Below are 26,538 nucleotides of genomic sequence, written 5' to 3'. Positions count from 1 at the left end.
TATATATTTCTTAAAAAAAAAAGTTGAACACGTAGAAACCGAGTAGAATGGTGGTCACCAGGAATTGGGAAGTATAGGAAATGGGGAAAGTTGGTAAAAGGGTACAGACATTCCACTGTGTAGCATGGTAACTATAGTTGATAATACTGTACTGTATGATTGCAATTTGCTAAGAGAGTAGATCTTAAGCATTCTCACAAAATTTTTTTTTAATTTTTAAAAAATGTTTATTTATTTTGAGAGAGAGAGAGCATGCAAGCAGGAGAGGGGCAAAGAGAGAGATGGAGAGAGAGAGAATCATAAGCAGGCTCCACACTGTCAGTGTAGAGCCCGATGTGGGGCTTGATCCCATGAACTGTGAGATCTTGACCTGAGCCAAGATCAAGAGTAGATACCCCACCAACTGAGCCACCCACGTGCCCCCCCCCAGTTTTTTTATTTTTTAATTTTTTGTTATTTTCAGTAGGCTTCACATCCAGCATGGAGCCCAAATGTGAGGCTTGAAGTCACAACCCTGAGATCAAGACCTGATCTGAGATCAAGAATCAGATGCTTAACTGACTGAGCCACCCAGGCGTCCCCCCCCCCCCACAAATTTTTTTTAAGTAAGGGTTACTATTTGGACGCCTGGGTGGCTCAGTCAGTTGAGCATCTGACTCTTGATTTCGGCTCAGGTCATGATCCCAGGGTCATGGGATCGAGCCCTGCGTTCAGGGTCTGCGCCGAGCATGGAGACTGCTTAAGCTTCACTCTCGCTCCTGCCCCTTTCCCTTGCTCACGTGCGCTTTCTCTCTCTCTCTAAAAAAATTAAAATAAGTAATATAAAAGAGTAACAATTGATAAAGTAAATAAGATATAGGGATATAATATACAGTATAGGGAATATCATTAATAATATTGTAACAACTTTATATGGTGACAGATGGTGATCATTTATAATGTATACAAATATTGAATCACTGTGTTGTATACCTGAAACTAATACAATATTGTATGTCAATTATTCTTCCATAAAAAAATGTTTTTAAGCTAACTCTGAGGTGATGGATGTGTTAATGAACTTGATTGTGGGAGTTCTTTCACAAGGTATCAAATCATCACGTCGTACACCTTAAACATTACAATTTTATTTGTCATTTATACTTCAATAAAACTGGAAAAAGAATTTCTAAAGAAAATTAAGTTACTACGAGTGTAAATTTTGATGATGAATTAATTTACAAGGAAGAAAAGGCAAAACTGGGGTTTCCCTTAGGAAGAGTAAATTCCGCCTCTGGACTGCAGCACCCACTCCTGCGCAGGAGTTTCCAGACTGTCAGCCTGCCTTACAAACGTCACACTGGCCTCACCCGCCTCCACAGTTGAGGAGCTGATCCCTTGCAGTAAATGTCTTCATGTATAGGGGCAGCTGGCTGGTTCAGTCACTAGAGCAGGCAACTCTTGATCTTGGGGTGGTGAGTTCAAGCTCCACACTGGGGGTAGAGATGACGTAAAAATAAAATCTTAAGGCACCTGGGTGGCTCAGTCGTTAAGTGTACAACTTCTGCTCAGGTCATGATCTCGCGGTTCATGAGTTCAAGCCCCAAGTCCCGCTCTGTGCTGACAGCTCAGAGCCTGCAGCCTGATATGGATTCTGTCTCCCTCTTTCTGCTCCACCCCTTTCAAAATAAATAAGTATTAAAAATGTAAATAAATAAATAAAAATAAAATCTTAAAGGGGCACCTGGGTGGCTCAGTTGGTTAAGCGTTCGACTTCAGCTCAGGTCATGATGTTGCGGTTCACAAGTTCCAGCCCTGAGTGGGCTCTGTGCTGACAGCTGGAGCCTGCTTCGGATTCTGTCTTTCTCTCTCTCTCTCTCTCTCTCTCTCTCTCTGCCCCTCCTCCTCTTGTGCTCTTTCTCCCTCTCGCACAAAAATAAAGCATTTAAATAAATAAAAACATAAAAAAAAAAAAACTATGTATATATGTACGTATGTCTCCTGCTGGTTGTCCTCTGGAAGAATGTGACTCATACAACAGGCAGGTTTACTTATGCAACCGAACAAGTCAAGGTTGGGTATTAATTCCCTCAAGGTTTGCTCCATACCCACTCCCTCTACAAACTAACCTGTACCTTCACTCATCTTCATTCTCTTCTTTCTTAAGGTTTCCTGCCCCAACAGCTACGTAAAACATCCCCCCAATCTCCTGCGAGACCTTGTTCCATCAGTTCCCTCCTCTTTCCTGAATCCTCAGCCTCTTCCTCCCTCTGACTCCTTCTTCGTCATATAAACATGCTCATGTCTCCCCTGTCTAGGAAAAAAACCCAATCTCTCTTTCCTTACATCCCCCATAACTGTGACTAGCCTATTTTCTGGCTTTCTGGAGCCAGACATCTTGGAATATTCAAGTCTTGCTGCCTGTATTTCCTCATTTCTCATTCATTCCTTAGCCAACTGCAGCCTGGTTTCAGCTTCCCCCAATCCCCCGAAGCCCTTTTGGGATTATTCGTGACCTTCTGATTGCCAAAGGCAAAGAATCTCAAGTCCGTCTTTTTCTTGCTTAGATGGCAGTAACAGCTCCATGAAGTTTCTCTCTTGCCCCTGAGCACGTTCCCTCCCTGGCCCCTCCCATCTCTTTTCTCTAACCAATTCCTCTTTGGTATTCTCCAGTCCTCTGACGCCAGCCTTCTCATTTTATATGCCTACAGTTTTCCCACGTGACTTCTTCCACATCCATCACTGAAAGTCCACTGTCTCTGTGCTTGTGACTCCTGAATCTAAGGCTTACCTGAAAGCTGTATCCAAGCCTTTATTGCTAAATAGTCCTCTGTGTAATGTTGGGTCTCCATCAGGATGTGCCACAGATATGTCAAAATGCAACAGGTCCTTGGGGCAGCTGTCTGGCTCAGTCAGTTAAGCGTCTGACTCTTGATTTCGGCTCGGGTCATGATCTCAGGTTTGTGAGATCGAGCCTTGCATAAAGCTCTGCACTAGTGGCACGGACCCTGCTTGGGATTCTCTCTCTCTCGCTTCCCTGCTACTGTACTCTCTTGCTCTCTTTCTCTCTCTTCTTCCCTCTCAAAATAAATAAGTATTATTTAAAAATGCAACAAACTAAGGGTTGATGGGGGGTGGGAGGGAGGAGAGGGTGGGTGATGGGTATTGAGGAGGGCACCTTTTGGGATGAGCACTGGGTGTTGTATGGAAACCAATTTGACAATAAATTTCATATATAAATAAAAAAAAAGAAAGAAAAAAAAATGCAACAGGTCCAAAAGCTAATTTCTTCTCCTGTAGTCCTCATCTTAGAAAGAATCTCTCTCTTCCCAGTTGCCCATACTAGACATGATAGTTCTTCTAGACTCTCCTCTTTGACTCACCTTCATGGGTTCTTTTATCAAGTTCTTCTAAGTCTCCCCTCCCCCTCGAATCTCTCAAATTCCTCCCTCTCTTTTTTCCCTCACATCACTGCCTTTGTTCAAACATCCATCATTTCTGATCTAGACCTAGTCTCTTAACTATTATCTCATCCTGCTTCACCTTCAATCCATTTTCCCCGTTTATACAAGGAAAGATGATTTTCGTATAAATCTTACCAATCCCCTGGGCGAAATCTTGGTTCAGTGGCTTCTTGTAGCCCATAAAATAAAGTTTCAACAGTTTAGTATGACATGCATGGTCCCTGCCATTCCATGAGGCTTCATCTTTACCCAGTAGAACTTTGCATTTTAACTGTGCAATTGTCATTTTAATGTGTTCATATTTCTGCATAGGCTGTGGCCTGAGCCCAGTACTGTGCCCCATCACACACGCACATGCGTACGCTTACACACACACACACACACACACACACACACACACACACACACACACACACACACATACACATGCCCCTTCCTTCACCAAGTCTTCCCTTTGACTAGAGGAAAAGAAACAATTCTTCAGTGGTCTTTGTATTCCCAAGCACCTAGCAGAGAGCATTTGATAAACGTATGATTAGCTCAATTTAGCAATTTTAGAACGTTATAAGGAAAGGAAAATTTTCTTTACATAAAATCTTTATGTAAAAAAAAGCCTAATATGTCAACTACACAAAAGCCGGGAATCCCATGACTTCGTCCTCTTCTGCGGCAGCTGCCTGTCAGGTGCCAGCGACTTCACTGGCCCAGGGTGAGACCCGCTGGTGCAAAGCTGATCCTGAAGTTGACCAGGTATCTGATGTGTCAGATTCAGCTGCACAAGGGTACAAAGTCCTGAACGTGCTACCACGTGGATGATCCTTGAAAATACACTAAATGGGATAAGCCAGACACAAAAGACCACACTACTGGATGATTCCATCTACATGAAATGCCCGGAACAGGGAAATCCATAGAGACAGAAAGTAGATGGGTGGTTACGAGGGGCTGGGGGAGAGGAATGGGGAGCGACTGCTTAATGGGGATGGGATTTCTTTCTGAGCTGATGACGAAATTCTGGCATTAGCGGTGATGGTTGCACAATCTGTGGATACTAAAAACGACGCAAATGGCACACTTTAAAAGGTCAAATATTGGGGCACCCGGATGGCTCAGTCAGTTAAGTGGCTGACTCTGGATTTCAGCTCAGGTTATGATCTCACAGTTTGTGAGATCGAGCCCTGCTTTGGGCTCCGCACTGACTGTGGAGGCTGCTTGGGATTCTCTCTCTCTCTCTCTCTCTCTCTCTCTCCCTCCCTCCCTCTCTCTATCCCTCTGCCGCTCATGCTCTCTCTCAAATAAACTTAAATAACTAAATAAATGGGTGAATTTTATGTACTTTATATCTCAAAACAAATTACTCTGACATGATACTCCATCCCATGGAATTCTTTGAGAGAAATAAAGGAATTGTTCTAAAAAGTATCTAGGCATGAGTTTGTTTCTGTAATGTTAATATTTCTAAAACTACATGTACATAATTGTTATCTTTGTCTAACTGGGAAGAAATGTGACTCTGGCATTCACCATAATGTGAATAAATCTTTGGGGAGCAATGAGTGACTTCCCTCATCCCCAACCACCACCACCAAAAGGCAAAAACAAAACACTGTGGTAATTTTAGGACTGGGCACTAGAATCCCAAGAATTATTTCCAAAGTGACTCTGTATCCTTGCTGAATCTATCCAGCCACTCTGTTGCTTTCCCTGAATGGTAACCAACCCCCGACGTTCACGGAAACCCACCATGGACATCTATCCCTCTTGGAATGCCCTTTTTTTGAGGATGGAATTGGCAGAATAGAAGCTGTTGAGGAGGTGGCAGCTTCCTAGGGAAAGAAGCCCAATTCTGAGCGAGCTAAGCTAATCAGGGAGCATCAGTGCTTATGGGCAAAGGTGGGGAGGGACTAGGCTGGAGTAAGAGACAGAGTTCTCGACACAAACTTAGGCCAAGCTTCGGGAGACAGGTGGATTCTTGGAAAGCACGAAGGACAGTGGCCCAGGCCACCCAGAGACAGCAAGTGGGTTAATGCCAAGAGAGCCAGGTGACAGCCTTTTGGTGGGGAAACACTATCTCAAGGGGAGACAAGGCCTAGAAACTGGGACATCTGGGGTTTGGGGAGGAAGCTAGGCTGCACCCTTAGGCTTAACTCCAGTTTGGGTAAACAGTCTCAGGAGCTATCCTTGAAAAAAAGAGTTGGAGCAATCCAGAATCTTATCTCTTCTCCATAAACCAGGAAGAAAAGCCCAAGACTTTTACACCTCTCTCTCTCCCTCCCACTCTTCACCAGAAAGACGTCTATAGATAGCCAGAAAGGAGATTCACACATCCACAGCCAGAGTCAGGAGGCGGGTCCCAGCTGCACACACCCACATACACTCCAGCGTCAGCTATGTCCTTTTATTATTATTTTTATTGAACCCTGTAGGTGGGGTAGTGGTAAGGCGGTTCTCACAGCCGGCTGCAGCGGTTCACCAACTGGTTCAATACCTGCGGTAGAAGTCCCAGTGCAGGCCGATGGCATTGATGAGGGTGCTAGCGCGACCGCTAATGAATCATAGTACAGTGTTGTGGTACAAGGGGACAGCACTGAAACTCCTGCCTATGTCTGTCCCAAAAGGCAGGTACCGGCCCTTGTTAGTCACAAAGACCAGCTTCCTCAGGTAGTAGTCGTACTTGCCAGACACCTGGATCACTGACTCCCCGGGGTGCGGGAAAATCTCCTCCAGGTCTCCCTGGGTGCCACCCACATAGTCGCTCCACACCTTGCCATAGCGCACCTGGAGGCTGGGGGGGTGGTGAAGGAGGGAAGACTGAGCAGGGTGATTGGAATTCAGGACCTCTTGGCCTACAAGCTGAGAGACCTGCAAACTGGTGGCAGAGATGACAGGTCCTCTGCCAGTCCCAAGGTGTGTGAGGGATGAGGGAGCCCTTGAGGTCCCACTGTGAACTTCAACTCCTTTTGCCGACAGATAGGCTCAGAGAGGAAAAGTAACTTGGCCGGAGCCCCCCAGACAATGGTAGAGCTTCACTTTGAAATCTAGGTTCCGGCTGTGCCCCCAACCCCTACGTGAAAGAAGCAGATGGGCCTTTCTGGATGGCTTTCATGAGGGAAGAGACTCTGTTGCCCCAGGATCAGAAGGATACATGTTTTGGGGAGAGGCGTCAGCCAAGATGGAGGATGCCCAAGGGGATCTACACCTCAGGTGGGGCCAAAGTAGCCAGCTTCCCAGCGCCTCCGCGGCTGTGGTACAGATTTGCCCAAGACGTGCACGCTGGGGCCTGTAGGGCTGTAGCAGCACCGGCCTCAGACCCCAGCGTCCTGATACCTTTCACATCCCAAGTTGTCCCTGGGACTTGTTGACTGAAACAGATGTGACCCAACGTGACTGAGAACTTTCCAGTGTGGTAGGATCGGAGAAGACCCCCAAACCACAGACACACAAAGAATCTTACCCTATGATGTAGTTGTTGTCGATGCGGACCCGGATGGCAGTGATGGGGCCCTCCAGCTGGTAACCAGAATGGGAGAATCGCTCGCCTCCACCACCTCCATACTCTCCATTGTAGGAGGAGGACCTAGCCTGAACTGGAGGGGACAGTAGGCTTCAGAAGAAGAGATCTCAAGAGCTCCAGTCCCTCCTCACCACTCCTACACCTCCCACAACTCGACGCCCACCACCCCAAGCCAGCCCCTGCAAGCCTTGGCCACTGGCAGAGCAGGAAGCTGCCTTCCCATGACGTTAATACTGGGCTCCTGGCCTCTCACTTACTGGCATTGGCCGAGGCTGATGCGCAGACAAGGGCAAGAAGAGCAATGGTCAACATTCTGGGGCTGGAAGGGAAAGAAAGGAGAATGTCAAGGTTCATTCACTCTGTTTCCTTTGGACTTCATTTACCCAGGCTTCCCTGGGTTAGATCTCCAATTGAGACTCGGCCCTCTTTGTCCCTCAACTCTTTGACCCAGTCTTGGGCTCAGAAAGGATTGCCCCTAGTCTCTAGTCCTGCTCCTGGCAGGTACGGTGTCCTTAACCCCTCTGTCCTCCCTGGTCTCGAGGTAGTCGACCCCCTTGTTCCATCCTGAGTCAGAAGGTCAGTCCTAAGCCTCTGTCTGGACCAACCCGTGTAAGTCCTGGTCCCTCCTGGCACAAAGCAGGAAAAGAGTTTCAAAGAAGTGGAGGCCATCTCCAAACCATAGAGATGGTTGAGTTTACCAAACCAGGATTCTGAGCAAAACCTAACTGCAACCTGCCTGTGACACATGGGCCTGGCTTGGGGGACCTCCGGGGCAGAGTTTAAATTCCTAGCTTTAGCTGGGTCTCAAATCAGAAGGAAAGGAGCATTTTAGGGGTGCGTCTCTGTGTCACCTAAGCAGTGAGGGTGATTATAGACGAGACTGTGCCAATACCAGCATCGGAACAGTTGAGAAACTGCACAACGAGTTTGGACCACAGCTCAAGATACCAGATTCCAGATGCCTGGTCTATTTGTCATAATTCTTTCTCCACTAACACAAATCTGGCTGTATCGATACCCCGAGCATCCCAGGTGTCTTCCGTCCTTCCTCTGAGACCCAGATACTTTGCACCTCCCTCAGATGCCCCAGGTACCTGCCACACAGGTCTCCCCTGCCGCTCACTCCAGGCAGGCTGCTCTCCACCGCTGCTTGAATTCCCCCATAACTCAAATCCAGTCATCCCTTTTACCCCTTAGCCCAGGCCTCTTGTCACCCCTCACCTGGCAGTTCCAGGTGCAAAGTAATCACCTGGAAACTTCCAGGTCTTTTATACCAGGTCCAAGCCCTCTGCCTGCTCTTTATTGTGTGAACCTCACCACCTGAGCAAACATGGTCAGCCTCTAGGGTCAGTTGTCAGGCAGGGTCTGGAATACCATATCCTGCCTCTCCCCCCAAGAGTTTCATGTGGCAGGGTGGGGTCCACTCTGGGCCAAGGCCCAAATCTCAGGATGGGCAGAATAAACTTGAGAAAAGGTCACCAACCCAAGGGCCAGCAGCTTTTGGTGGGCAAAGTACCTAAGTGCTTCTGGATGTAGTCTAAGGTTGTCACCCCCCTATTTGGGTGTTCTGCAGGTGCTCCTACCTGCAATCTGTCATCTTTCAGGAGAAACCTTGTCCTCACTGTCCTGCATTTGAAATCTAGATTCTCCTGGGAAGAGATGATACACCCAACACTCTGTACTTAGGAGTGTCTACTATTTTCCAGACAATTTTTTTCCTTCTCATCCCGGTTATTTTATATGAACAAACAAATTCAAACATAGGAAATATTTAAAGAATTATACAGTGAACACTCATATACACACCACATAGATTCTACCATAGTTAATACTTTGCTGTAATTGCCTTTTTCTGCCCCCCCCCCCCCCATCCATCCTCAATCCGCCAGACTGTTTACAAAACTTTTCTGAGAAGGGTAATGTGTTGCTGCTGGTGGACAACGAACACCTGTCAATCTCCCGCCTGGGAGACAGGCAGGCCAATAGGCATGTGAGACGCTGAGGAAGTAACGGTACATGGTTCCTCCCTTGGGGGAAGTTCTGGTCTCAAGGCTCTCGGGGCTCCTGGGAGCCATGACTGAATCTTCTGGGGGATAAAGCCCACACGGGGCAACAGCTCCTTCCATTAGGCCTTAGATTCGTGTCATAGATTTCTTCTCTTCCGAGGCCCTTCTGTTCCACCGGAGTCTCTAGACGGACTCCTGAGTCCTACTTCCTGACCCCTTTAGGACTGGCTCTTTGACCCTCTGAGTCAGCGGGCCCTCCCAAGCAGAGAGATGGATGGAGCCCAGGGAAGAGCTGGAGTCATTAGCCTTGGTGATTAATGACTAGTAGCTGGACAAACAGAATACCCACCCCTCATAGACCATCTAGGACTGAGGACTCCTCCCAGGAAAGCCAGGGAAACCCAACCTAAGGAGCCAGAAATAGGACAGGGCTCTTGGTCTGGAGATTCCGAGAGCAAAGAGGGCAGCCAGGGTTGCATTGTCTGATCTCTGCTTCAAGTTCAAAACAAGCATGTCCTGGTGAGATAACTTCCTCATTCATCTGTTTTGTTCTGTCTCTCTTGTCCTCTCTGGTTTTCTTTTTTTCCTACTTCTCTCTTTCCGTTTGTCTTGATCTTTCCCCATCATCTCCTGCTCTAAGGATTGTTCTTTGTATTCACTGTCTCCATCCCTTTTTCCTTCTGCCTCTTCTCTTTGTCTCTTCTCCTCCTCCAAGCTCTGTCTCTAAATCTTTCCTCTGTCTTCTCTCACAATTGTCTGTCTTTTGTCTTCCTTATGAGGAGTATATCCCACAGGATGGAACCAAACACTGGATATCAAAGATGGCAGCTCAGGGGCATCCAGGTGACTAAGTTGGTTAAGAATTGGACCAATAGTGATCTCACCACTCGTGGGTTCGAGAGCTGCATCGGGCTCTGTGCTGATGGCTCAGAGCCTGGAGCCTGCTTCAGATTCTGTTTCCACCCCCCGCCCCTCCCCCACTCATTCTCTCTCTCTCTCTCTCTCTCTCTCTCTCTCTCTCTCTCTCTCTCCCTAAAACATAAATAAAAGATTAAGAAAAAAAAAGATGGTAGCCCAGAGAGGTCTGCAGTGAATGCCTTAGGAGAATACCCTCATATTTCCATACATGACACATCTGGGACCCTCAAGGGGAGACCATCACACTTGTCATAGGTTCACTCTGATGCACTGGCCCCACCTATGCAGAGAGTCAGAGTCTCCCCGATGCCCATAGACTGGTCCCTGGTTCCCCCCAGCAGGCCATCCATCTCCTCTCCAGAGTGTAAAGAGAGGACTTTATTCCAGTGGGAGGGGTCTCAGGGCTCATCGCCTGTGGGTCCCAGAGACCAGCTAGACCACTGTGCAGCTAATGTTGGTATGCCATCAGGTCCAGTTCCATTGCTCCTGTTTGAACTTGTCACATTTTGCCCATGTGTCCCCTGGGGGACGACCTTCCCCAGTCCTACAGGCAGTGAAGGTCATCCCTGCCCAGTCCCAAGGCTGCGAAGTCCAAAACGTCCCCAAGCTTTCTGCTATGGCAGGGCAGCTGACACTCATTCTCTTGCTGTCTTCTCTGCCCCTTGGCAAAGTGACTCACTCAGCACATTTATGCAGCATCTGTATGTTGGAGGAACCGTCCTAGATGCTGGACAGACAGTCACAGAGGAAGGGTCAAATCGTAGTGCTGGAGCTTTCACTGCGGGGTGGGGGGTCGGACAATTGAACAACTCGTTCCCATGGGCCAGGCCAGGAGGAAATGAGGCAGAGTGAACCAGGAGAAGGGCTGGGAAAGCTGTCTCCAGCCTGGGAGGCCCCCCTCTCCACGGGTAACATTTGTGAAGACCTCACCAAAGTGATGGAGAGACTACAGACATTTGGGAGAAGACTGGACCTGGTGAGGGAACGAGTACACAAACCCTGAGCAGGAAGTGTGCGGAACAGTGTGCGGGGAGGGCAGGGTGGCTGCTGGGAAGTGTGGCTGCCAGCGGGAGGGGAGGTGTGGGCAGCAGCCGGCGGGCAGGTAGTACAGGGCCTGGGAGGCTGTGGTCAGGAGTTTGGATTCCTCCTGAAGGTGAGGGGAGCCACCGAGTGGTTTTGTTCCGCTTTTAAAAGTGGAGAATGGACAGGGTGGGGAATGAGGGTGTGTGGAGGGGAAGGGGGAGGGCGAGCCCACCTCAGGAGGCAGGAACAGTGTGAGCTCTCATACCCCCCAACCCTTGTCTCAAGGGGCCCCTGCTCAGAGCCCTAGTTCCTCTCTCAGACAAAGCCTCTTTTTTTTTTTTTTTTTTTAATTTATTTTTGGGACAGAGAGAGACAGAGCATGAACGGGGGAGGGGCAGAGAGAGAGGGAGACACAGAATCGGAAACAGGCTCCAGGCTCCGAGCCATCAGCCCAGAGCCCGACGCGGGGCTCGAACTCACGGACCGCGAGATCGTGACCTGGCTGAAGTCGGACGCTTAACCGACTGCGCCACCCAGGCGCCCCAGACAAAGCCTCTTAAATCCTGGTGCAAATTCACACCCCAGGGGGGAGAATCTGCCCCTTGACTCCCATCACTGATTTTTCAAAATGTATTTCCAAATGATAGCAGATCTGTTTCCTGTTAAGAAAAAAAAAATTCTCTGTCTCCTCATTTACGCCTTGGGTAAATGGTGGTTTCATTTGAACAAAGGGTTTTACCACAAAAGCAAATGTGAACAGTGCTTTTCTGTTCACCCTTCATGGTTCCCGTGAAGAAAGTAAAGTCTTGAGAGAGAAGTGACCTCACTAAGCTGCAGAGAGGGTCCCTCCACTCCCTGCTGTAGAGGCCACTTGTAGGCAAACAGGCTTGGGTGACAGGAGGTAGAAAAGGGCCACAGTGATGGGATGCAAGCTGGTGTAGCCACTCCGGAAAAAGTATGGAGGCTCCTCAAAAAATTAAAAATAGAACTACCCTACGACCCAGCAACTGCACTACTAGGTGTTTATCCAACGGATACAGGTGTGCTGTTTCGAAGGGACACTTGCAGCCCAATGTTTATAGCAGCACCATCGACAATAGCCAAAGTATGGAAAGAGCCCAAATGTCCATCGATGGATGAATGGATAAAGATGTGGTGTATATATATATATATATACACACACAACGGAGTATCACTCGGCAATCAAAAAAGAATGAAATCTTGCCATTTGCAGCTACGTGGATGGAACTGGAGGGTATTATGCTAAGCGAAATTAGAGAAAGACAAAAATCATATGACTTCACTCATACAAGGATATTAAGATACAAAACAGATGAACATAAGGGAAGGGAAGCAAAAATAATAGAAAAACAGGGAGGCGGACAAAACAGAAGAGACTCTTTAATATGGAGAACAAGCAGAGGGTTACTGGTGGGGTTGTGGGAGGGGGGATGGGCTACATGGGTAAGGGGCACTAAGGAATCTACTCCTGAAATCATTGTTGCACCATAGGCTAAATAATTTGGATGTAAATTTAAGAACATAAAATTAAAAAAATAATAAAGTAAAAAAACTCTTTAAAAAAAAAAAAAAAGAAAAGGGCCATGGCGACCCCCTGGCTGAATACAGACAGGCCCATGGGTCAGGGGCACCTCCATGCATCAGTTATAGGCTCTAACTGACCAATGGGCTGCTTACAACCAGGCACAGTCACCACCAAAGGGGAGAATTCCATACATCCCCATAAGTCCTCACCTTCCCCTTTCCAAAATAGTCCCCCATCCCCCACACTGCCTCTTCTCAGACAGCCTTTCCTCTGCAACCTTGCTGTGTATTCCATAAGCTTCTATCTCCTTTGTTCTGCCTCAGGTGAATTCTTTCATGGCCCAAGCCACCAGCCTCCACCAGGTGGTCACTGCACATTTGGGGGCCCCCATCTGATCGGGACACCACACCTTGCCTCCTGTCCCTCGTAACCCACATGCCAGTCCCTACACTAGCCAGCTGTTTGCTCCTGCCACTCTGGCTGCCTAAATGTTCTCCTGTCCTGCTCACCTGCCCATCTTCTACCTTTAAGACATTCAGCCCCTACCCCCCCCCCCACTACCCCCTGCACGCACCACCCCCTGCACTCCTCCCTAGGGCTTCTATCATAGGGGTCTCCCTCCAGCCCCTCCACTTCAGACAGAATTCCTTTTTCTGGCCTCCAGCTGTGTTTGCTACCTCCCCAGCTCAGCTCTGATTACCCTGCGCTGTAATTTATCTGTGTACACAGAAGCCTTCTCCACCAAACCCCAAGCCCATTCTAAGGTGGAAGGCCTGTCTTGTCCAACTCTGAATTCCAGGCTCCTGCTTCCCATCTGGCACATTACAGGTGCCCCATAAATGACTGTCACATGCCTCGTCTGTGGTGAGAATTCCATTAAATACTCCTCCTTTGTCTTTTCGGGCCAGTGTCTCTCTTCTGGCAGGCTTGAATTTGGGTTTTCTTGTTTCTTATTTCTGAACCTTCTGGGGAAACCCTGTTCGGTAGCATACTGTACCTAAAGACAGAATTGTGGGTTGAGGTCCTCCATTCCAACACTCATTAGCCATGTGAATTTTAAAAAGTCACTAGGGTGCCTGGGTGGCTTGGTTGGTTAAGCATCTGTTTTCGATTCGGGTCATAATCTCACAGTTGGAGCCCCATGTCGGGCTCTGTGCTGACAGCTCGGAGCCTGGAGCCTGCTTCGGATTCTGTGTCTCCCTCTCTCTTTCTCTGCCCCTCCCTCACTTGTGTGGGCTCTCTCTCCCAAACTCTCATAAATACGTAAATAAGCGCTAAAAAATAAAAAGTCACTATTTCTTAGAGCCTGTATTTCTGCATTTGGAACATGAGAAGCAAATGGTGTCAAGATCAACCAAAATCCTCAAGGACAGAGTTCTTCAGACTGTGGGTCTTAACTCACTAGTGGACCATGAAATCACTTTAACAGCTCAAAAACAACGTATTTTTTTAAGTTTATTTTCTTTAGTAAGCTCTCTACCCAACGTGGGGCTTGAACCCACAAGCCCTACAACAAGAGTCTCATGCTTTCCCAACTGAGCCACCCAGGTGCCCCAAAACCAACATAGTTTAGAACGAAATAGAGAAAGTAAGAGCATCGCATGTAACAAGGCTAAATACTATTTCCTGAGATAGCGTTTCAGTCAAATACTCTATCCTACGCGTAAACTGGCTCACAATATAAAATGTTCTTTTCTATTGTGACCTGCTCTTAAAAAAAAGTCCTTGAGAAAAATAAACTCTACCTCTATCAAAGGGTACGATTTTTTATATGTCAACACAGTTCAAAATGCCAGGCCAGAAGTGGGTTGGGACACCTTTAGGGCAATAATTAGAACAGCTCCTGAGACCCAGACTCAGGTATGGAAGAATGTGTTGATAATCTTTTTATTTTATTTTATTTTTTTGACATGGAATTGACACGTAACATTACATTAGTTTCAGGGATTACCACATGCTGATTCAACATATGTATATATTGTGAAATGCGTTAATACTTTCTTAAAGTCAGAAACCTATAGCAACCTGCCAAGAATTCATGCATAGAATGGTGCCTTAGTAAGAGATGTGTCTTTAAATTTTTTTTAATGTTTATTCATTTTTGAGAGAGAGAGACAGAGGGTGAGTGGGGACGGGGAGGGGCAGAGAGAGAGAGAATCCAAAGCAGGCTCCAGGCTCTGAGCAGTCGGCACAGAGCCCGATGTGGGGCTCTAACTCGCTGACCACCAGGTCATGACCTGAGCCAAGGTCGGATTCTTAACCGACTGAGCCACCCAGGAACCCCAGCAGGAGACATGTCGTAAAGCTTGGTTCGTGCCCTGCCTCCATGATCCTCGAACTTCAGTTTGTTCATCTGCGATAGGAGATAATGAGTCTAACCAATTTGTGTCAAGCCCCTGGCACAGCTCTGGCACACATAATACTGAGTAAACATTTATTTTTTTTCTCTCTTCAATTCTCAAAAAATATGGTCTTTCTTTTTCATTTCTTTCAGATAAGGTTGATGAGGGAGCACGGGCTTTCTTTCTCATTTGCAGTTAGCTTTATCTTTATGGTTTAGCTTAGTTCAGATCCTGGAGAGCTTTGTAAATGCATCATACAACTTGACACAAGAATTTTTTTTAATGTTTATTTCTTTATTTTTGAGAGAGAGAGAGAGAGAACAAGTGGAGGAGGGGCAGAGAGAGAGGATTCCACAGAATCCAAAGTACGCTCCAGGCTCTGAGCTGTGAGCACAGAGCCCAGTGTGGAGCTGGAACCCATGAACTGTGAGATCTTGACCTGAGCCGACGTCAGCCGCTTAACCAACTGAGCCACCTGGGTGCCTTGGGAACCTGGTTTTAATTTCCGTTTATTGAGCTATGATTACATGGTAGCTTTTATTTTTAGCCTTTGTGTGTTGTTGTTGGTTTTTTTTGAGATCTGATTAAGTAATCTCTACATCCTACATGTGGCTCACCCTCACAACCCGGAGATCAGAGTCACATGCTGTACAGACTGAGCCAGCCAGGTGCCCCTAACCTGTATCATTTTTGCCTTCAGCCTCCACATCTCTTCCTGAAAGGCTTGATCAATTGTAATGCAACTGCAAAAATTGCTTTGTTTATTTTTTCCTTTGTTTCCTCTATTTGTTTTCCTCCTCACAAAGAGCATTCTCCAGAACATAACACAATATAACATCAAATATTGATATAGCAATATCAAATGGGAATGAGGTGAGGTCATTCCACCAGGACACGGTCATTCTTGCTTTGTGTCAGGAACAATTCAGCTGAAAGTATGAGCCGATTTCGTTTCCTTCATATATGACTGAGGCTCCAACAGTCACCTGCTCTTGCCCTTGGCACGTTCTACAAGCGCAGGAAGACAGACGCGGGGTGGAGTGTTTGAGAGGGGCACAGACGGGGCAGGACTCAGAAGCTGGGTCCCTGGGGAAAGTTATTTCACTTCTCTCTGCTTCTGTTCTCATCTGAAAACACACATATACACAAACAAAAAGGCAATAATTTTGCCTACCTCCTCAGGTTGCTGTGGTTGTGATGTACTTAACGGAAGTAAAGTTCCAGAACACTGCCTGATGCAAGGCGAGCTCCGAGGAAGTTCTGTTTCTCATCGTCTAAGGAGAGGCTCCATCCTGGCCAGGTATGTTGTGGAGGAGATAAAGCTTAACATTTTCTTGAGACCACCCATCTCCACCATAATCAGACTAAGAACCTTCGTACGGGCAGGCCCATTTCGTGTAGGAATTGGGAAAATTGTAGCAGCCCCTTGGGCCCTCCTTTCTCCTGGGAACATCTGGTGGGCGGCCATGTATCACAGGGTGTGGGGTCAGATGCTGGCTACAGAAAGCCTCAGTATAGAATGGACCTCAGTGACTTTCCAAGTGGCATCATGGCAGAGAAAAGGGACCCATGTGCCATTCACAAGTGGCCATGTGGGAAGTTGCCCCTACACATACTTAGCTTCCTTGAGATCGTTCTGGTCCCCTTACCTTCTTTTTTTACTTATTCGTTTTTTAAGTTTATTTATTTATTTTGAGAGAGAGAGAGAGGGAAAACAAGTGGGGAGGGGCAGAGAGAGAGAATTCCAAGCAGTCTTCACACTGTCAGTGAGGAGCCTGATGCGAGGCTCAAACTCACGAACTGTGAGATCACGACCTGAGCCAAAGTCAGACGCTCAAGCGACTAAGCCACCCAGATACCCCAGGTCCCTTTATCTTCTGATGGGGCCTGTGAGCTTTGGCTGCAGAGAACTGTTAAGGTATACAAGTGGCTAGATTGGACAGGGACGATCTAAGCACAAGTGAAGGAAGGCATCCCAAGCAGGCTCCACTTGTTGGCACAAAGCCCAATACGGGGCTCATGAACCATGAGATCATGACCTGAGCCAAAATCAAGAGTTGGATGCCTAACCAACTGAGCCACCCAGGCACCCTCCAAAAATGTTAAGCTATTTTTTTAAGTGATAAGAGATACTTAAGAATCAAAACATCCCATTTTGATTCTAGATCATGTCGGATCTTCCTGGTTTTAATAATGTTTACCCTTCTATTGTTTTGTTTAAATTTTAAATTAAAATTTTATTTTAGTAGGTTCCACACCCAGCATGAGGCTTGAACTCACAACCCTGAGATTAAGTCACAGGCTCTACTGACTGAGCCAGCCAGATGCCCTTAGTGTTGTTTTGTTTTTTTTTTGAGGAATGACTAATTAAAACAGAACATACATAATATTCAGATTTTACTTATTTATTAATTTATTTAGACGTAACATTTTTTATTGTTGTAAATACATGTAACAAAATTTATTATATTAACCTTTTTTAAAACTTTATATATATATTTTGAGAGAGAGTGTGTGCACGGGCAAGCAAGCAATTGGGGGAGGGGAGAGAGGGAGGGAGGCAGAGAATCTCAAGTAAGCCCCACCCTCAGTGGGGAGCAGGACTTGGGGCTTGAACCCCCAAAACAGGAGATCATAACCGGAGCCGAATCAAGAGTCAGAAACTCAACTGACTGAGCCACCCAGGCACTCTTCTTTTTTTTTTTTTTTTTTTAAGATTTTATTTTATTTATTTGTTAATTTTTTTGGAGAATTTTGTAATGTTTATTTACTTCTGAGAGACAGAGAGATACAGAGCACAAGCAGGGGAGGGGTAGAGAGAGAGGGAGACACAGAATCTGAAGCAGGCTCCATGCTCCAAGCTGTCAGCACAGAGCCCAACATGGGGCTCAAACCCATGAACGATATCATGATTTGAGCCGAAGTCGGACGCTTAACCAACTGAGCCACCCAGGTACCCCGAGCTCTTTTAAACAAACTTAAATACGTGCCCAGGAAGTCTCCTGAAGTGGGTATGGAGGATCCCTCCTTGCCTTGGCCTTTGGTGGTGTGAGTTGTGGCAGCCTGCTCCCAGATGGTCTTAAACTAGGGTTTCCTCACCTTCACAGTATTGACATCTGACCCAGGTAATTCTTGGTGGGGGAGACTTTCCTGCATGCTGTAGGATATTTCACAGCCTCTCTGGTCTCTATTCACTAACCCCATAGATGTTACAACCAAAGATGTCTCCAGACATCGCCAAGTGTCACCTGTGTGAGGTCAAGCCCCGCGTTGGGCTCCATCCTTGGCATGAAGGCTACTTATGTTAAAAAAAAAAAAAAAAGAAAAAGTTAATCAAAGGAAGGTATGAGACGAAAAGTTTAAAAATCTCTCAGGATGTAGAACAAAATGACAACGAAATGGAAAGTATGAAAGAAAAGTTAAGAGATGGAGGGCCAATGTATTCCATATTAATCTAACAGAAGTTCCAGAGAGCACCAAGAAAATGGAGGAGAGGAGATAATCAAAGATTCTATTTGACTGAGAAAAAAACATTTCAAGCAGAGAAAACAGGTCTGTAAAGTGGCTCTCACCTGGCTGCACCCTGGATCACCTGAGAGCTCTTAGAAACACACACACCAAGATCCCTGCTTCTCCTCAAGGTGGAGTCACAGGGACCGGTTTTACCTTCCCGCCAGAAACCGCCACCACCACTGCAACAAAACCAGACAAAACACACGATACAACGGTTTTCAAAACAGTGGACACCAAGCAATGAAAGGCAGTAACATGCCTCGCAATCCCAGAGAGAAAGGAAAACAAGTGAGATTTGTCCTTTGAGGACACCAGGGCGAGAGCCATCTCTGCAGGCGGCTGTGCTCAGGGCCTTTTCACACCAGCCCGACTAGCAATGTGGCAAAGTGGAGGGCAGAGTGTTCAGGAAGGGTTTCACTTAGTAGTGGGGAATAATCAGCCCTAAGCTGAGCACTACTATGCACCTGCCTAACAAATCACACAGATTATCAAAGTATCTGGCACTCGGCAAGGTAAAACTCACAACGCTGGCCAATCAGCCACAGATTATGCATGACGCAGAATGAGGAGAATCATCAATCAATTGAAACCAACCTAGCACTGATACAAACGCTAGAAGGAGCAGAAAAGGACATTAAACAGCTACTATAATGGTATTCCATATGTTTTTAAAAAGTTAAATAGAGACATGGACATATAAGAAAGAAATGAAAATTCCAATGTCAGGGATGCTTGGCTGGCTCAGTCGGTAGCGCACGCAACTCTTGCTCTCGGGGTTGTGAGTTTGAGCCCCACGTTGGGTGTTGAGATTACTTAAAAAAGTAAAATCTTAAAAAAATACAGAAAATTACAGTGTCAGAGATGAAAACTACACTGAATGGAATCAACGGTAGATTCGACATTGCAGAAGAAAAGATTAGTGAGGCTGAAGGCATAGCCACAGAAATTATCCAAATGAAACACACAGAGAAAGGAAGTTTTTGTTTTGTTTTGTTTTGTTGTTTTTAATTATATCCGAAGATTTCAGGAGTAGATACCTTAATGACCCTTACCCATTTAGCCCATCTCCCCTCCCACCACCCTTCCAGTAACCCTCTGTTCTCCATATTTTAAGAGTCTCATGTTTTGTTCCCCTACCTGTTCTTATGTTATTTTTGCTTCCCTTCCCTTATGTTCATCTGTTCTGGGTCTTAAAGTCCTCATATGAGTGAAGTCATATGATATTTGTCTTTCTCTGACTAATTTCGCTTAGCATAATAACCCTCTAGTTCCATCTATGTAGTTGTAGATGGCAAGATTTCATTCTTTTTGATTGCTGAGGAATAATCCATTGTATATATATACCACATCCATCCATCCATGGACATTTGGTGTCTTTCCATGCTTTGGCTATTGTCGATAGTGCTGCTATAAACATCGGGGTGCATGTTTCCCTTCAAAACAGCATTCCTGTATCCCTTGGATAAATACTTAGTAGTGCAATTGCTGGGTTGTAGGGTAGTTCTATTTTTAGTTTTTTGAGGAAAAAAACCTTCATACTGTTTTCCAGTGTGTCTGCACCAGCTTGCATTCCCACCAGCAATGCAAAAGAGTTCCTCTTTTTCTGCATCCTCGCCATCATCTGTTGTTGCCGGAATTGTTAATGTTAGCCATTCTGACAGGTGTAAGGTGGTATCTCATTGTGTTTTTGATTTGTATTTCCCTGATAATGAGTGATGTGGAGCATTTTTTCATGTGTCTGTTAGCCATCTGGATGTCTTCTTTGGAGAAGTGTCTATTCATGTCTTTTGCCCATTTCTTCACTGGATTACTTGTTTTTTGGGTGTTGAGTTTGATAAGTTCTTTATAGATTTTGTATACTAACCCTTTATCGGCATTGTTTGCAAACATCTTCTCCCATTCTGTCGGTTGCCTTTTAGTTTTGCTGATTGTTTCCTTCGCCGTGCAGAAGCTTTTTATTTTGATGAGTTCCCAATAGTTCATTTTTGCTTTTGTTTCCTTTGCCTCTGGAGACGTGTTGAATAAGAAGTTGCTGCAGCCAAGATCAAAGAAGTTTTTGCCTGCTTTCTCCTCGAGGATTTTGACGGCTTCCTGTCTTACATTTAGGTCTTTCATCCATTTTGAGTTTGTTTTTGTGTATGGTGTAAGAAAGTGGTCCAGGTTCTTTTTTTCTGCATGTTGCTGTCCAGTTTTCCCAGCACCACTTGCTAAAGAGACTGTCTTTATTCCATTGGATATTCTTTCCTGCTTTGTCAAAGATTAGTTGGCCATACGTTTGTGGTTCCATGTCTGGGTTCTCTATTCTGTTCCATTGATCTGAGTGTCTGTTCTTGTGCCAGTACCATACTGTCTTTATGATTACAGCTTTGTAGTATAGCTTGAAGTCTGGGATTGTGATACCTCCTGCTTTGGTTTTCTTTTTCAAGATTGCTTTGGCTATTCGAAGTCTTTTCTGGTTCCATACAAGTTTTAGGATTGTTTGTTCTAGCTCTGTGAAGAATGCTGGTGTTTTTTTGATAGGGATTGCATTGAATATGTAGATTGCTTTGGGTAGTATCAACATTTTAACAATATTTGTTCTTCCTATTCAGGAGCTTGGAATATTTTTCCATTTTTTGTGTCTTCTTCAATTTCTTTCATAAGCTTTCTATAATTTTCAGTGTATAGATTTTTCACCTCTTTGGTTAGACTTATTCCTAGGTATTTTATGGCTTTTGGTGCAATTATAAATGGGATTGTTTCCTTGATTTATTTTTCTGTTGTTTCATTGTTGGTGTATAGGAATGCAACTGATTTCTGTGCATTGACTTTCTATCCTGCAACTTTGCTGAATTCATGAATCAGTTCCAGCAGTTTTTAGGTGCAATCTTTTGGGTTTTCCATATAGAGTATCATATCATGTGTGAAGAGTGAAAGTTTCACTACCTCCTTGCTGATTTGGATGCCTTTTATTCCTTTGTGTTGCCTGATTGCTGAAGCTAGGACTTCCAATACTATGTTAAATAACAGTGGTGAGAGTGGACATCCCTGTCATGTTCCTGACCTTGGGGGGGAAAGCTCTCAGTTTTTCCCCATTGAGGATGATATTAGTGGTGGGTCTTTCATGTATGGCTTTTATGATCTTGAGGTATAATCCCTCTATCCCTACTTTCTTGAGGGTTTTATCAAGAAAAGATGCTGTATTTTGTCAAATGCTTTCTCTGCATCTATTGAGAGGATCATGTGGTTCTTGTCCTTTATTTTATTGATGTGATGCATCACATTAATTGTTTTGTGGATACTGAACCAGCCCTGCATCCCAGGTACAAATCCCACTTGGTTGTGGTGAATAATTCTCTTAATGTATTGTTGGATCTGGTTGGCTAGTATCTTATTGAGGATTTTTTCATCCATGTTCATCAGGGAAATTGGTCTGTAGTTCTCCTTTTTAGTGGGGTCTTTGGTTTTGGAAGCAAGGTAGTGCTGGCTTCATAGAAAGAGTTTGGAAGTTGTCCTTCCATTTCTATCTTTTTGGAACAGCTTCAAGAGAATAGGTCTTAACTCTTCTTTAAATGTTTGGTAGAATTCCCCTGGAAAGCCATCTGTCCCTGGACTCTTGTTTTTTGGGACATTTTTGATTTCTAATTCCGTTTTTTTTTCTGGTCATGAGTCTGTTCAAATTTTCTATTTCTTCCTGTTTCAGTTTTGGTAGTGTATATGTTTCTAGGAATTTGTCCATTTCTTCCAGGTTGCCCATTTTATTGGTATATAATTGTTCATAATATTCTCTTATTATTGTTTTTATTTCCGCTGTGTTGGTTGTGATCTCTCCTCTTTCATTCTTGATTTTATTTATTTGGGTCCTTTCCTTTTTCTTTTTGATCCAACTGGCTAGTGGTTTATCAATTTTTTAAATTCTTTCAAAGAACCAGCTTCTGGTTTCATTGATTCGTTCTACTGGGTTTTTTGTTTTGTTTTGTTTTGGTTTCAATAGCATTTATTTCTGCTCTAATCTTTATTATTTCCTGTCTTCTGCTGGTTGTAGTTTTTATTTGCTGTTCTTTTTCCAGCTCCTTAAGGTTCAAGGTTAGGTTGTGTATCTGAGATCTTTCTTCCTTCTTTAGGAAAGCCTGGATATACTTTCTCTTATGACCACCTTTCCTCCATCCCAGAGGTTTTGGGTTGTGGTCTCATTTTCATTGGCTTCCATGAACTTTTTAATTTCTTCTTTAACTTCTTGCTTAGCCCATTCATTCTTTAGTAGGATATTGTTTAGTCTCCAAGTATTTGTTACCCTTCCACATGTTTTCTTGTGGTTGATTACGAGTTTCATAGCGTTGTGGTCTGAAAATATGCACAGTATGATCTCGATCTTTTTGTACTTGTTGAGGGCTGATTTGTGTCCCAGCATGTGGTCTATTCTGGAGAACGTTCCATGTGCACTGGAGAAGAATGTATATTCCACTGCTTTAGGATGAAATGTTCTGAATATATCTGTTATATCCATCTGGTCCAGTGTGTCATTCAAAGCTATTGTTTCCTGGTTGATTTTTTGATTAGGTGATCTGTCCATTGCTGTTAGTGGGGTGTTGAAGTCTCCTACTATTATGGTATTACTATCAATGAGGCCCTTTATGTTTGTGATTAATTGATTTATATATTTGGGTGCTCACACATTTGGCACATAAATGTTTACAGTTGTTAGGTCTTCTTGGTGGATAGACCCCTTATGTATGATATAATGCCCTTCTTCATCTCTTGATTCAGTCTTTATTTTAAAGTCTAGATTGTCTGATATAAGTATGGCTATTCTGGCTTTCTTTTGTTGACCATTAGCATGATACATGGTTCTCCATCCCCTTACTTTCAATCTGAAGGTGTCTTTAGGTCTAAAGTGGGTCTCTTGTAAGCAGCATATAGATGGATCTTGTTTTCTTAATCCATTCTGTTACCCTGTGTCTTTTGATTGGAGCATTTAGTCCATTGACATTTAGAGTGAGTACTGAAAGATATTAATTTATTGCCATTATGTTGTTTGTGGAGCTGGAGTGTCTGGTGGTGTTCTCTGGTCCTTTCTAGTCTTTGTTGTTTTTGGTCTTTATTTATTTATTTGTGTTTTTTGTTTCATCTTTTCTCCCCTCAGAGAGTCCCCCTTAAAATTTCTTGCAGGGCTGGTTTAGTGGTCACAAACTCCTTTAATTTTTGTTTGTCTGGGAAACTGTTTATGTCTCCTTCTATTTTGAATGACAGCCTTGCTGGATAAAGAATTCTTGGGTGCATATTTTTCCAATTCAGCACATTGACTATATCCTGCCACTCCTTTCTGGCCTGCCAAGTTTCTGTGGATAGGTCTGCTGCAAACCTGATCTGTCTTCCCTTGTAGGTTAGGGACTCTTTTTCCCTTGCTGCTTTCATGATTCTCTCCTTGTCGGAGTATTTTGTGAATTTGACTCTGACATGCCTTGTTGATGGTCGGTTTTGTTGAATCTAATGGGGGCCTCTGTGCTTCCTGGATTTTTATGTCTGTGTCTTTCCCCAGGTTAGGAAAGTTTCCCACTATGATTTGCTCACATAACCCTTCTACCCCTATTTCCCTCCCTTCCTCTTCTGGGACCCCTATGATTCTGATGTTGTTCCTTTTTAATGAGTCACTGATTTCTCTAGTTCTTAAATCATGCCCTTTTCCCTTAATCTCCCTCTTTTTCTCTGCTTCATTATTCTCCATAAGTTTGTCCTCTATATCACGGATTCTCTGTTCTGTCTCATCCATCCTTGCTGCTGTGGCTTCCATTCGAGATTGCAGCTCAGTTATAGCATTTTTTATTTCATCCTGACTAGATTTTACTTCTTTTATCTTACCAGAAAGGGATTCCAATCTATTTTCAACTCCAGCTAGTATTCTTATTATCATGATTCTAAATTCTGGTTCAGACATCTTGCTTGTTTCTGTGTTGGATAAGTCCCTGGCTGTCGTTTCTTCCTGCTCTTTCTTTTGGGTTGAATTCCTTCATTTCATCATTTTGAAGGGAGAAAAAGAATGAATGAGGTAAAAAATAAAATTTTAAAAATACTAAAATTAGGGGCGCCTGGGTGGCGCAGTCAGTTAAGCATCCGACTTCAGCCAGGTCACGATCTCGCGGTCCGGGAGTTTGAGCCCCGTGTCGGGCTCTGGGCTGATGGCTCAGAGCCTGGAGCCTGTTTCCGATTCTGTGTCTCCCTCTCTCGCTCCCCTCCCCCGTTCATGCTCTGTCTCTCTCTGTCCCAAAAATAAATAAACGTTGAAAAAAAATTTTTTTAAAAATACTAAAATTAAAAAATATTAAACTTAAAAAATTAAAAACGAAGACACACACACACAAAATCGAATAAATGATCCAAGATCCTAGGTGTGTTTTGGTCAGGGAGTTGAAAGGGGTTTGATAGATTAGAGAAAAAAAGGGAAAGGAAAAAAAAAGGAAATCATTTGAAAATTTGAAAAAAATGAATACACTGAAGTAGACTAAAATGAAATGATGGAAGTAAAATAATTTGAAAAAAATACAGAAAATTAAAAAATATAGTTGAAAAATTAAAGAAAAATATTTTAATAAAAATTGAAAATAAATGATTTTTATTTTTTTCTGTATTCAAGAAAAAGAAACGAAAAAGAGAATAAAGAAGAAAGGGAAAAAAAGAAAGAAAATTGAACAGATGGAATGGTGAGCAGACTGAAATACGACTGAAATTATTTCGTTTTCTCCTAGTAGTCAAACTATGAAGTACTTTATAGTCCGTAAACTAAGCAGGCGGAGAGTCTTCTGTTCCTGAAGAGCGAGGTTGGCCCAGTTGTGCGGAACTTAGTGTAATGGCTCCGTTCTCCACTAGATGGCACTGCTTAGCTTGCTGGGTGGACGGTTGTGGCGCTTGTAGGTGTATATGCGCATGCGCGGGAGTGGTGAAAATGGCGTCACCCAGTCACCCAGTCTCTAGTATCAGAACTCTGTTTTCCCTGATCAGCAATCACACACCCGTCCTTTGTATTCGGCTTCCATCCACTCCCCGCTTTTATGCAGTGGGTGACCAAGCCCCAGGCAGCACCTCCCTCCTGAGTTTTGTCTCTGATGCAGCTGTTTTTCTGGCCCCTTACTTCTGAGGGACTGGGGCTTTGACCCGTTCTGCCCCTCTGTGGAGGGCCTCACCGAACAATGGCCTGGTGCCGGCCACACTCAGGAACGTTTGAGAGACTGTGCTGCTGCCGATGCCCAGAGACTGTGGCCGGGTGCCAGCCTGCCCTAGAAAAAGTTCACATTATAGTGTAGCAGCAGCATTTCAGGGACTATGGAAAATCACAACACGCGTCTGGCACCAGCCTTTACCCCCAACAACCCTGCTCCAGTACCTGCGAATGTGGTTGTTTTCCCGGGTCCACTGGGGCCTTGCCTTTGGGGAACCACACAGGTGTCCTCCCAGCAGGGGAACTGCCTCTCCCGTGTGGCCTGAAGAACCCCGGGCTCCACTCTGCTCCTGGAGATTTGCCCTTCCCACCAGAGCACCACCAGGTATTAGCTGCGGAGTTTCACCCTCTGCACTCTCTCTGTTTGTAGAGTCTTAATGGAATTTAAACCCTCTCCTTTCTCCTTCTCCTTTTTTAGTTCATTCCCTGCAGCTGTTTACACTTTTCCACTTTTCTCCAGCTGCTTTTGAGGGGGGTACTTTTCACCTCCTCCCCCCACCCCCACGTCTCCATCCTCTCTCCACACACAAAAGCGGGTCCCTACCATCCTTGGCTTCTCTACCTCCCAGTTCATCTCTCTGTGCTGCGTGCCTGCTGAATTCTGTGGTTCAGGTTGTGCACATTGTTGTGTTAAGCCTCAGGTCAGTTTTCTAGGTGTGCAGGATGGTTTAGTGTTGGTCTGGCTGTATTTCATGGATGCGAGACACACAAAAAACTTCCATGCTGTTCTGCCATCTTGGCTCCTCCCCACCATAGGTCCGAAAGGAAATTTTTTTAAATGAAAAATGCATCAGTGTGCTGTGGGATGACCTCAAGTGGCCTAGTGTGTGAATGATTGGAGTTGAAGGAGAGGAGAGACAGAGAGATGGAAAAATATTTTAAGAAGTAATGGCTGAATAATTTCCAAGCTTATTGAAAATTATAAACCTACAGATACAAGAAGCTCAACAAATCTCACCCACAAGAATCTCCACCAAGGCACTCCCAAAGGGGCACCTGGCTGGCTTCATCAGTAAACCACGCACCTCTTGGGCTTGGGGT

At 44.9% G+C, this 26,538-nt stretch overlaps 2 protein-coding genes across 3 annotated transcripts in view; one reads left to right on the top strand and one right to left on the bottom strand.

Annotated features, from left to right (window-relative positions):
* The window catches only part of CE3H16orf54 (chromosome E3 C16orf54 homolog), a 55,990-nt gene that overhangs the window by 6,355 nt on the left and 23,097 nt on the right, over window positions 1-26,538 (top strand). Inside the window, exon 2 of one of the 2 annotated variants that reach the window (XM_086692412.1) lies at window positions 15,975-16,092. The exons of the other annotated variant lie outside the window; for it this stretch is intronic. The gene's annotated coding sequence lies outside the window, so the exon portion shown is untranslated. The remainder of the gene's footprint in view (window positions 1-15,974; window positions 16,093-26,538) is intronic. 2 annotated transcript variants of the gene reach the window in all.
* LOC112857335 (zymogen granule membrane protein 16) overlaps window positions 5,827-26,538 on the bottom strand; it is a 28,962-nt gene continuing 8,250 nt past the window's right edge. The window contains exons 2-4 of the mRNA XM_086692416.1: window positions 7,215-7,276; window positions 6,898-7,030; window positions 5,827-6,228 (exon numbers count right to left, since the gene is read on the bottom strand). Coding sequence (XP_086548542.1) covers window positions 5,997-6,228; window positions 6,898-7,030; window positions 7,215-7,269 — 420 coding nt within the window. The 5' untranslated portion in view covers window positions 7,270-7,276 and the 3' untranslated portion in view covers window positions 5,827-5,996. The remainder of the gene's footprint in view (window positions 6,229-6,897; window positions 7,031-7,214; window positions 7,277-26,538) is intronic.

This window comes from Puma concolor, chromosome E3 (genome assembly GCF_028749965.1).
Source record: "Puma concolor isolate L17-30 chromosome E3, mPumCon1.1.hap2, whole genome shotgun sequence".
NCBI classification, from domain to species: Eukaryota; Metazoa; Chordata; class Mammalia; order Carnivora; family Felidae; genus Puma; species Puma concolor.
The sequence above is the reverse complement of the archived record's forward strand: the minus strand, read 5'-3'. Positions and strand labels throughout refer to the sequence as shown.